Genomic DNA, 13359 nt, shown 5'->3' with positions numbered 1-13359 from the left:
ATTAATTCCAAGTGAAAATTAGTACACACGGATAGACAACCATTCGTTTGTAGAAAGAAAAAAAAAACGTTTCACATTTATCATGATATCCCGAGCTTTAAATATTCGTAACAGTATTGATGTACATAGCATTGGTCCAATAGTTGTTATTGAATTCTATCATCCCGTCCTGTCCGGGCGGTTGCGACGGTCGACGATAAGTGATGATACTGTTATCTACGGCAGTGGCGGTTGAGCAGTGATAGCACGTTATCGGGGCCGTCTATGTGGAAATGGCGACGGTCGCCGTACGTACGAATTGAATTAATGTAATCGTGGTGGTGTTCATTCGTCCGATCCGCCGTTAATCGCGGTCGCCAACCGCAATTATGCGATAGATTAGTTGCCTGGTCTTGTTCCGTCTTATCGTAACGCCGTGCGCAATCGAGACGGCAATAAGCCTTTGCAGCGTTTTAACTGCGTACGCCCGCGACGCGTTTTCCCAGTGCGATCGGTGGATGTCGAATGTACGCGGAATCGTGATTCGACGAGTCTGATGCGCGACCATTTTTGTGCGTACACGGCAGACGCACCACATACGTACAAGTCCGGTACGGGCGCAATATTCATTGGGGCGGCGGCGGGAGTGGCCGTCAATCTAGCCGTTTGTGTTATCGCAACGTGCTAATAACGCGGTTCTCGTTACAGGCGCCGACAGTCCACAGGTCAGTCCCGGTGGTGTAAAGCGCTTTGATAATATAATTTTTCACCGACTGGTGGACTACCTAAGTGTTTTTCTTTGATGGCCGGCTGCAGTTGCTGCTGCTTTGTGTAGTAAGAACGTGTTGCATGACTGACCTCATTGTTTTCTTGATTGCACTATCAGATATCCTGAGCTTGTAAGCGGTCGTCAGGAAGAAGCAACTTGAACCAATATGGAAGGCGTTCCACGGTTATATATGATTGGTATACCGGCCAAACGATGTGCAGACAATCATACGCCCGACTTTGCAACGGCTCTGAATCATGTGATTATTAATTATTTGTTTTTATTTTGTGCCTTGCTGGCTCATTAATATTCTTAATTTGTAATAACAAATGATAATATCATGTTTATTATTATTTTTTTTTAACGTAGGTATCTAAAAATTTAATTTTAAACAGAGCATACTTATAAATGTACCATTCAATTCTTATGGTTATCAATGATTTATAAATATTTTATTTAATTAATTAATTTACTCTTATTTAAAAACCAAATCATTAATTGTTCTTCTTCAGCAAAGCTAAGATTTTTGTTTCTTTATTATTAATATATAAAAAAATATTTTATATATAGAAATGAATAAATGCTTAACCTATTTATAATTCCTAATAATGTAAAAATTTGTTTTAAATCCTCATTTAAAATGCATGTATTTGACATATGATAGGACTTAAAATTTTATCTAATGTTCGAGTAAATTCTTATTTATGGTTAAAACTATCAAATCTGTATGTTACTGAATTTTATTTACGAATTGCTGAGAATTATAATACTACTCTTATGATAACAGACTTATAAATGGTAATTTATGTAAGAAATGCTTAAATTGATCTTATAGCAACTAGATTAATATCAAAGATTAAAATACTGACCCTTATTAGTAAATATAAATAAGTCTATAATGCTTATGGTTATATTAAAATTAAATTATTACCTTGTAGTAATAATTATTCATTCAAACAATGTCAATTGGTTAATTTACTTTTTACTATTATTTATTAAAATATTTTAAATAAGTAAAATATATATATATATATATATATGTATATATGTATGTGTGTATGTTATATAATACATATTTAATTTAATTTTTTTTTTCATTATCGGGGCTTAAAATTTGAAGTAATTAATTTTTGTCTTTTGTTTATGGTTTGAAATTATTTTTCTTACTTCACTTCGAATTCTTCTTGAATTTATGATATCATAGAAGTCAACATTTTCACAGAATTTTTGAAGATGATATGGACTACTTCTGTAAACATATTTATATTAATCCGCCTATTTTTTATTAAATTAATATATCATCTTTAACAGTTTACTGCTAATCTATGCCTTTACTTATGATTGAGGAACGGATTTATATGCATTTTGCATATTTTTTTGGTTAGTCCAAAAGATTGCTAATTGAGATAGAAATAAGTTTCACATACTGGAGATTAAAAATGCACTACTTTAATTTTGCATATTTTAATTTTTTGATATTTTATAGGTCATTATTGCAAATATAACAATTAAAATTTTTTTTTTTTTACTTCTTTAGAAATCATTAGAAAAAAAAACTAAACATCTTTTTATATTTTCAGTCCTATTTTTTTTTTTGTCAAAGAAAATTGCTAATATTTTGTTACCTTTGTTAACTATCTTATTTTAAACGTCTGTGCCGCCTCATACCGATTTTTTGTTCACACAGCTAATATCTACCATGACATTATAGGTATCCATGTGTTATGTACACACATGGATAATATTTAGATGAGGTATTGAATGGTTAAGTTAAGAATTAAATTAATGAACCACTTGTTTTCCTTTATCGTTTCACCGCTGCCATGCTAATTTATCTAGCAACAACTATACCTCTAAATGTTTTTATTGAAATAGTGTTGTGTGAAGAGTGAACAGTCAAGGAGTGTTATGTTTAAAAAGTGTAAATTAAAAGTACATATTTTAACTTTTAATAAATTTTTTTTTTTTAATTTCATATATTTCTATACTTATGTATTAAATAAATAACAATAAATATAAATATATAAATTTAAAAGCTTGTGTTTTAAATGCATATTTTATGATTTTTTTTGAAAATAAATGCATATATCAACATTTTTAAGTGCATATTTTCAAGCATATTTATGGCATTTTCAATTCATACTTGCATATTTTTAAGAGCATATTTCAAGGTTTTTTAGGGCATATAAATTCGTTTTCTACTTATGATATAAATACATTTTTGTACAAATGAGCATGATTATTCATCAACACAGACAATCGAGATTTTATTTTATATAAATATGTAAATTATATTATTGGTAAATCATTTATAACAATTGATTGGTAAATTTATAGTGTTGATTTCTTGAAAAATAAGTATTTTTATTTTGTTTCTAAGTATGTATCGAATAATAGGTATAATTAAAATAAATTAAAACTAGAATACATAATCTATGACTAATTTAATTTTTATATAATGAAAAAAAAAACTACCAATTTCTTTGTTTTTAAATGTAACTATTCTAATGTAGTCTATAAATTGATGTACTTGAGTAATATTAAGTTAATAATTTTTCAGCATATAAGACAATCTTATGGTCGAGATCCTAGCTTATATTCTGCAGACATAGATACATTGCTTGGACTAAGACAATCTGCTATGAATGCTGTGATGTCATCTGTTTGCTCGGTAAATGATTGTACTGCATTAAAACGATATTATGCACACTTAGTTCGAATAACCGATAAATTTCCCAAACTCATGCAACAAAAAATTGTTGGAGTAAAAGAACCTTATGAAGATGTTGCAATCACTAAAATTGAAGAACCAACACCAGCTTTAACTTTTACATGGTAAAATTATAAAATCAATTATTACATTGGTGTACATTGTTTTCAATTTTACATGGATTAAACTAATAATGAATATCGTGGTGTAGGAAACGAACTCTTGGTGGAAAGACAAACCGATGTATTAACGATATTGATGCTGCTTCACTTGTAGTAGACAGTGGTGACATTGGGTATGAGATGCGATGCGTACTGTACAATTTGGGTGCTGCACATAGTCGTCTAGCTTCAGCACAGGACAGATCACCACCATTGGTAACTTCTAATACATCAACCACAGCAGGGGAGGAATCCCCATCAAATACAGCTCTTAAAATAGCTTGTACACATCTACAGTGCTCTGCGTGGGCATTTCAGGTACTTTATTTACTCAAGAGAACTGATATATTCACATAATTAACAATTCAAAGAATGTGAATGTATCTATACATCATTATAAGTTTTATGAATTTCTTTTTTTGACAATAGCAATTGCTTGGCAATGGTGAAAATAATAATGAACATACTAAATGGCATCATCGACAACAGCCACCAGTTACAAGTCGAGCAGTTCTTGAGTTTGCATACAATGTAACACTTGCACAGGCACAAGAGTGTATTTTGGAGAAAAGTATGATGGATGGCCGAAAACCTCTCATAATTGGTACTGATATTGTTTTTTTATTTAGTTCAAAATAACTTTTAATATGGCTTTAAAGTGTTTTAAAATATAACCATAAAATCCTTGCAATCGCAATAGTAAATAATTTACTCTAAACATCTTATTAATGAGTAATTATTAGAAATATAGTATAATAAGAACTCTAAAAATATGTTTTTAAGTCTTGAATGTTGAGTTTATAATCTTATTTGAGAATAAATAATACAACAAATACTTCTAATATATTTTAATTATAGTTATTCATTATTAATTTATGCACAGTTATTAATTTATTTACATGGTATTTTTATTTAAATTTAAAGAAAAATATTATTTAGATAATGTCAGAATGATTTTATTTTTTCAATAACATATTTTAACTTATTACAATTAGCACTAAATATTAATTTAAAATTAAAATTATACTAACCTAAAACTACACAGTTAATTATTAACTAACTTCAATATATTATGTTAAAATTGATTTATATTTTCGTAAGATTTTAGTTGTTCTGTTGAGTACAATATTTTTATTGTTTCTCAAAAAATATTTCTGAAAATGATGATTTAATTTCAATTACTTCCAGAATTAAGAGCTAACCATTCATGCAAATATACTTATTATAATTTTCTTTCATTTTTTTTTATTAATTCATTATTATTATTTATTTAAGAAAGCATTAGAATGTTTAAGTAAACATTTTATTATATTTGTGTAAAATAATTTAGCTCTGTTGCACTAAGCATCAATAACTTTATTTATTATATAAATATACTTTTAAATTTAACTTAGTGTAAAAATATATACAACAATTCAACATCAGTCACATTTCTCACATTTCTACTTCTATTTATAGCCATATTTGACAAGTAATTAATAAAAAAATGAAATTAAAAATTTTAATTATTTAAATTAGATATATATCATTTATCAATGGTAAAATCAATTAATTTTTATAGTAATATCAATTGAATTTTTTGTGATCAATTGTTGAAAAACAATAGTTAATGGATGAGCCATTATACTTAATGTGAAATAATTTATGCAATAGAACACTACTTGGTGGAACCAATTGTGATGTACTCATTTTTATTTGATTGTTAATTAAACCATTGTCAGATTAAATTGAATGGTTTCCATTGATTCGTGGTGCCTACAGACATTAATGTATTAACAAATATTATTATTTAAAATAAAAACAATTTATTGAGAACCCAATAATGCACTCAAATACGTTATTAAAATTAAATTAATTTTAAATGACTAGAATATAATTTTGGTTCGTAAATTGAGTTATAATTTATTTTTAATAATTGGAAATTATTTGATATGTAAATTTTAAATATTATAAATAAATATAATAAAAATTTATTTGCTTCCCTTATATTATTTATGTAATAATAAGTACATTTTGGTTAATTTACCAAATAAAATAGTTTATATGTATAGTATTATCTTTATAACTAGATTTTGGTTGTATTTAAATGAAAGTGGGATAAATGATTACACATAAACATTGCATAATTCTTATTGTTATTAATTTACCTATTTTATTATAAATACAGCTAAAGTATCAGCTATGATATGTGAATATTTTGCTGGTGCGGTGAATGCAGTTCTCAGAGTTGAACGTGAGCCATACTGTGTTAGCGCAAGTAGGATTGAAGTAAGTAATATCACCCTGCAAACTAATCTACTTTTCAGATAATATGTTATTAAACATTATCAAATTACTTTTATAGAAATGGCGACTATACTCTGAATTTAAATGTCGGTATTATGGAGCCATTACAGCCCTGTTTCAAGGCCAGCACGTTCAAGATCAGTTACAACAGATGGGCACTCGAGTTTCATATTACCGACGTGCAGTAAACCTACTTGGACGGGCTGGTCAGATATCAGAGAACGGTGGAAAGTCAATGACTTTAGTGTCAAGAGAAGATGATTCGGCTGATGATGATTATTATTATTATTTGGATTCAGAAGTTGGACGAATTGGTTCCGGTCGATTAGCTGCAACTAAAGTAAGATTATGTATCATTTTTTTTTAAATTTATGAACTCCTATTATTTATTATAATTATTTTAAAATTATAAAATTTAACAACTTCACTATAAACTAAATTATTTGGGTTCAGATTTTATTATCATTAATGAGTTAATATTAAGGATGATAATTCAATATAATATATGTTTGTAATATTATAAATTATACTTCCTAAAATTGAATCATAAATATTATTAATACTTGAAAATTATTTAATATGTACATTTTAAAATTTTTCAGAATGTATTATGATTTTTAAATTTTTTTTTATATTTACTCATTAGTTCCCTCAATTTAAAATAAATGATTCAAAAGTAAGTTTTACTGTTATGTATGATGTTTAATTATTAGTATTTAACCATACAAGTTTTTCTTAAAATATACAGCCTTATTTTATTTGCAGTGTCCTAACTAAGAAGAATCAGAAGGTGAGGTCCCACTCTCTGGGTTAGTTATATATATTAATTGAGTATAAGGTTGTATCAAAATCAAATTTAAATTATCAATTGTCTCACGGAAACTAAAAATTAAAATAAATTATTATTGACTATTTTTATTTTTTTCATAAGTTTGTTAAACAAAAATTTTATTTTATTCACAAGTTCAATTATCCAGAATAATTTTTATTTTTTACTCACAACTGAAACTATTCAAAATAAAATATTCTTTATTCAAAAAATAATTAGTTATTCCTGTTTTTATTTTTAATTCATAATTTTGATTTGTCTTGTCCAATCCTGACCATAGTGAAAATAATATGATGTTTATAGTTTTATTATTATTACTCGTATTAAATGTCAGGTTTTATTCTTAGCAAATATATATCTAAACGGCCTGTCATTAATCATTATTATTATTATATTTATTTATTTACTAGTAAAAACCTAATTACATATAATTGATAATATATTTTATAGTATATATTAATATAATATAAATAATATTTGCTGAAAAATAACTACATACATTCATTATTATCAATATATCATAGACAATAAGTCTAAAAATTAATATTATGTATATGTTAAAAGAATAAAGGAGTTCAAATTAGAATTAACAAAATAATTTTGTTTATTATTAGAAATGGATAATTAGATTTATGATTACTCAGATAGAGTGTATTTTTGATTGATGACCTAGTTCTAAATAAAGGAATAAAAAATGTAAAAAAACTCCTTAGGACAGACAATTAATCAAAAAAATAAACAATTATTCTTGATCACTTTTTTCCTCTATCTGATAAATTGTATATTAAATATATTTAAAAGTGGCTGATAAGGTGATTGAGGTACATGCATAATACTAAATTTAAAAGACATGAAATGATGAAAGTGATTTTGAATGTTCATTATGCATTTGGTTTTCGTATTTAAGTAAAAAGACCAAACTACTGAATTATATTCAAGCTAAGATATAATTAAGGAAATAAATAGAGTTTTTAATGTACATTGGATTTTAAAGTCTTAATTATTTCTAGTAATGAAGTTTAAAATAGAAGATTTGTTGTTAATATTTAGGATGTATATATTATGGGAAATATTTTATTTGAATAATATACCAAGATCACAGAAATCTTTTATGCAATGTAAATGGTGATATAATATAATATAAAATATTATATTTTATTTTATTATATAAATATATAATATTATATACAGTATTCAATTAAGTTTCTAAGATCTTGAAAATGTAAATTTTGTATTTTTTTAGATGTCATAAAATATCTTAAGTAAAGTGAATACATTCCCTTAGATCTTATTATATATACTTGGATGGGGGTTGAACATTTTTCTCCAGAGTCCAAATTTTAAATTACACTCTTTTTTATTTGTAAATTAAATCAAATTGCATATTAAATAATTAAATATATGTTATTTATTTTATGTATCTCTTTATGTGAGTATGTTAAATCATATTTTAAATCTGAGCTTTTATTATTATTATTATATTTATATATTCTATTATATAAATTTATTATTATTATTATATTTTAACTTGAATTTTAATATGTATAGGAATTAGAGATGAGAAGAGATACTTTATCATTTGCCATGGACGTAGCTGCTGCCAAGTGGCGTGCAGCTAAATCAGAAAATGAACTTATTTATCATGAACCTGTAATACCTGTATTGTCTGATGAAGACGATAGTGATTGTTTGGGAAATAGTTCTTCTTCAACATCAAGTAGTCAACATCATAATTTAGACAGAGTTAAGGGAGCATCATTAGTTAAGCCCATAGGCTTCAGTGTTGATGATCCAGAGCTCTTAGCTGTTGTTGTTTCTAACAATGAATCATCATCTTTTACATCTACTGTTACTACACTATTTAGAGATATAGTGCCTACAGTTTCTCGTAATCGAGCAGCTACTTACCGGTTAGTAACATGATTTACAGCACTTGATACTTTGTGAATAAGGATATAAATAATTAGTAACTGTGACCTGTAATCTATTATATATTGTCTGTCTTGCCTTTTTGATTAATTTTGTTTAATTATCAACAAAATAAGTTTCTATTTCTACCAACCTATTTATGCCTTAGATGAGTAATTATTCATATATATGATTGTATTCAACTAGGCTTATAATAATTTTATCATTTATTCGTATATCTTAATGTATGTTTGATTTTTTTTGTAATTTTGTTATATAATCAAAAGTAGAAATTATTATAAAAATATTCATGACTATTTAATTTTATTTTTATTGAATAAATTAATCAACAATAAAAGTGAATCTATTATATTCCAACAATTAAAATCTACTCGTGAAATAATAATTAAATACATTTGAAACATAATCATAAAACTTTTTTTTATATTATTTCTAAATAAATAAATTACTTGAATTTATTGAGTACACTGGTATTATTTGTATATATTTAGTAAGACATAATATTAATTAGATTCGATTTATAAAGTTTATTTTGTATTTATTCAGTCATTACTTTAGAGCTCTTTTTTTTTTTAATAATAGAACAGAAAAGCGCGCAATGGAAGCATATGTTCAATCATTATGTCAGGAAGCTGATGATCGACTGACTAAATTTGTTGACCGATTACATCTCGAATGCTTAGATATGTACAAAAACTATAGTAATGAATATGAAAATGATGAGAATAATATCAAGAATGAACTACCACAAGTAAGTTCTTACTTTAGTAGTTAACATATTTTGTATTATAATTTTGAGTGTTATTGAATATGTATTATGTATCATTTGTGATAATTTCCATAATAAGCAATTGGTTAACTGTTGCGCTGCATACCAAGCTTTGTTACACCAGCGACGAGAAGAAAGAGAAAGAGATCCTTCTAGTGCCAATAAAGAGGACCAATTGGACATTGATATGGATCGGCTATCAGCTGCAGTTCAAGCTGTGGATGGTATGCTAGACGAAATAGATAGACTTTTGAAGGTACTATTTATTATTAAACATCTGTTAAATATATTTAAGATTGTTTATCATACTAACATTCGTTTACATTTATTTGTTTTACGTTTATCAATGATTTTTTGGATGACATTAATATAATCAAAGACTGAAGAACTTGGTGATTCCGAATATCGACGAACAGTAGGTAGGCCATATGATTACTCCGCTGGCCGTATGCGAGAATTACGACGAGAAGCTTCTCGGTACCGCGAAGCACACGTTGGACGGGCTCGGGATAGCTGGGTTACGTTAAGTCGAGCTGTCCGAGATCGCCGTCGTCGAGATCTAGAACTTTTAGCTCTGCCACCGGATGAGCTCGCAGCCCGATTGCCACCAGCTCGTCCATCAATATCCGCGATCGCGTCTGAAGTCGCTACTGCTGACGGCATTGATTCAACTTCATCATACAATTCCGCTGGTAAGTTATTACTGGTTAGTTTTAACCATTCGAATTTTTCATCTATAATTTTATATCTAAAGTTAACGTGTTCATATGTTTAGCAGAGTCATCCGATCCAAACGAAGATTCCGAGTCAGATGATAATACTGGTGGACGGTTGAGGCAGTCCAAACGAGAATCCATAATGCGTTTAGATCGGCTTAAAATGGTAGTCGACAAAATGCAAGAAGTGCGTGAGCAGCGACAGATGCTATTGTCCAAACTTCGAGAGGAAATGAATCGAGAAGATAAAGAAGCTGCAGCTGCTGGACAGGATGATTCAGATGTACTTGTAGAACTGAGAGGATCTAATTTAGACGTTTCGATGGCAGTAAAAAAAAAGTTAGACGATCAATATGGTACCATGGTGTGTACAAATAAATGTTTTCATTATATCACATAATAGTAATATATATTCATATGTATAAAATATTCTAGTTATTTATGTCTATCTGTTTGAATAATTTCAGTATTTTATTTTTTTAAATTTTAAGATTGATTTTTATTTTATTATTTAAAAATAAAAACTTAAGTCGAATCAATTTTCTAAATTATTGACTAATTTTTTTACAAAATTTTTGATAATAGGTGAATTTGATTGAGCGTAACTTGGTCGCTCAACAAAATGTGTTGGATGGAGTAAGAACAGCTTACGCGTGTGCTGCTCGTGAACGTCGTGCATACGCCAATGCCATGGAACGACGCCGAACTGTAATAGCATCATTGTTGGATGCATATGAAAGTTTTTTAATTGCCAATGGAGGAACACCATCAGAAACCAATAGTGATATGGTTACAGCATCACCGACTAGTGGAATACTCCCAGATACGGTTTTAGCTGAACGTTGTGCAAAGGGTCTAGATTTTTATCAACGTATGCTAACCAATGTATCAAAACTATTACAACGTGTTAAAGGTATGTAAACCATTAAAATATCTAATATTTAATCAACTATATTGTTTATTATTTAATTAAAATATACTTGGCACAATGTATGATTTTTACTGTCATCATTTTATATCAAATAAATTATTTATGCTTTCTTTTACTTAAGGTGCATGTCAAGTACAAACCGAACAACGCGATCAAATAATAAAACAGCACAGACAATGGGAACAACAGCCAGAAGATGACCTGACCACCAACATTGGTGGTCTTGATGATCTACTAGCTGCTGTTTCGACTGTTGATAACCAAGATCATAATCAAGAAGACTTAGCTGTCTTAATCAAAAATTTTGGCAGCAGTGTTGGATCAAACAAGCCCTCAGTACCATTGGGTGGTCATTGGAACCAACAACATCATCTACGTCGTCTATCACCTCTTGGATCAGAACAGCAAAAACAGCACTACCATCAGTATTCTCATTCTCAAACACAACTGCCATCATCATCTACTTTTACCACTGGTGTCAGTGGTGATGTTATTGGTTACTATGATTACTATCATGATGACCAATCTGATATTAAAGCTAATACTGGTCATAATGGCAATATAAATACTGCCCAGCAGCAACAACAATCAGCCGCTCATACTATGTTTCCACCAGTTACAGCTGAATATAATGTCTCAGTTGGTTCAACAGCGATAGCATCTTCTATAAATTCTACTGCTGCATCTCTTTCATCGCCAAGGTCGTCTTCGGTCTTGGCTTATAACTATTACAACTACCAATTACCCACAGCTAATTTAGCAACAAATCCTTCACTATCTTCAGCATCGTATAATAATGTTAATACTATAACTGGTAGTACTACTGATATACCTGCAACATCTTTGTTGAATACTACTCGCATGGGAGCCAATAGTGGTAATAGCGTCTTCCCGAGTGCAGCGGCAGCAGCAGCAGTAGCGGCTTTACAACGGCCATTACCAACACCATACAGTATTGGTAATGGTAGTACTATTGCTAATATAACTACTGGTATTGGCTATGGTGCTTCAAGAAGTTTTGGTTACCATCAGCCGTCTCATGTGCTCCCAACTCAACAACCACAGTTTTATTCACAGCGATATCAACAACCAATTTCAACACTGCCCTCTATCTCTGATGACACAACTGGTGTTGGAACTGCAGGAGTATTTCTACAGCAGCAACAGCAATTAATAACAAATGGTAGTATATCTGTTAGCTTACAGTCACCATTACCATTGTCTTCGCCTTCAATTTCGTCAATATCTGTGAATAATAGTGGTCCAGCCACTTCAGTGAATTCGTCTATTGCCATTACCAGTGGCAGTAATACTTTTACCAATGCTAATTATTTCAATCAACTGCCTGCACAACAACAGCAGCTTCAATTGTATCAGCAGCAACAGTCTCAATTATACCAGCAGCAGCAGCAACCTCAATTATATCAGCAACAATCTCAACTATATCAACAACAACAGCCCCAAATGTATCAACAACTACAACAAACTCAGTTGAAAAACATCGGTCAAAACACTTCTGGAATATTGCACTATCCTACATCATTGCAGCAACATCAACAACCATCCCAACTATATCAATCACAAAATCAACTGCAATCAAATACATCAACGACTAATCTGCAGCAACCATCATCATCATTATCTAATAATAGCGTTAATGGCAATAATTATTATCAACAATTGCCACAATATCAACCATCAACGACTGTAGCATCTGTAACACCAAATAACACAACTATGGCTTTAAATAATTATTACTATCAGCAACCATCAATGGCAACAACACCAGTAATCTTTAGCCAAAATCAACAGCAGTCACAGTACTATCAGCAGCAACTTCCTGCAGTCACATCTATCTCTACGCCAGTCGTCAATTTATTAGATGATGACTTACAAATATCAGGACCACCACCGATTCAACCAGAAAAAATCAGTATCATTGGAGGCAATGATAACAATACCACAACATCAACAGCTAATATAATTAAATAATTTTTTAATAAAAAAAATTGGTAGTTGTGGCAATAATTTGAGTACCAAATACATATTATTTTAAAATATCACCACGTTTCATCTATATTGGTCTTGATTACTATTGTGCATTATTTTTTGCAAGTCTATTTTTATTGTATAGGTGAGAAAGAATGATATTTATTTTCAAATTTAATCATAACCTCCTACCAATCCACAAATTGTGATTTTTTAAATTTTTAATCACTTATTATTCCATTATGACTATTATTAATATTTTATCATAATATACTATTATTTCATTTATTG

General features: G+C 29.0%; 1 protein-coding gene across 2 annotated transcripts; it reads left to right on the top strand.

Moving 5' to 3' along the window:
• The first annotated feature begins 303 nt into the window (after positions 1-303).
• LOC112691256 lies at positions 304-13145 on the top strand. Of its 2 annotated transcripts, XM_025565414.1 has the most exons (15): positions 304-590; positions 688-704; positions 866-1007; positions 3309-3583; positions 3670-3937; positions 4049-4223; positions 5787-5887; positions 5964-6245; positions 8283-8644; positions 9246-9414; positions 9512-9688; positions 9812-10124; positions 10208-10512; positions 10734-11061; positions 11201-13145. In XM_025565414.1, exons 3-15 carry the CDS (start codon positions 915-917, stop codon positions 13069-13071), a joined length of 4719 nt encoding a protein of 1572 aa, XP_025421199.1. In that variant the 5' UTR covers positions 304-590; positions 688-704; positions 866-914; the 3' UTR covers positions 13072-13145. The 2 variants fall into 2 exon arrangements, with proteins under 2 accessions (XP_025421199.1, XP_025421200.1); XM_025565415.1 differs by having other exon boundaries at positions 304-704; positions 10211-10512.
• Positions 13146-13359: the final 214 nt, after the last annotated feature.

This window comes from Sipha flava, unplaced genomic scaffold (genome assembly GCF_003268045.1).
Source record: "Sipha flava isolate LNK unplaced genomic scaffold, YSA_version1 583_pilon_pilon, whole genome shotgun sequence".
In the NCBI taxonomy this organism is placed as follows: Eukaryota; Metazoa; Arthropoda; class Insecta; order Hemiptera; family Aphididae; genus Sipha; species Sipha flava.
Note: the sequence above shows the minus strand (reverse complement) of the source record. Positions and strands in the feature narration are given on the sequence as shown.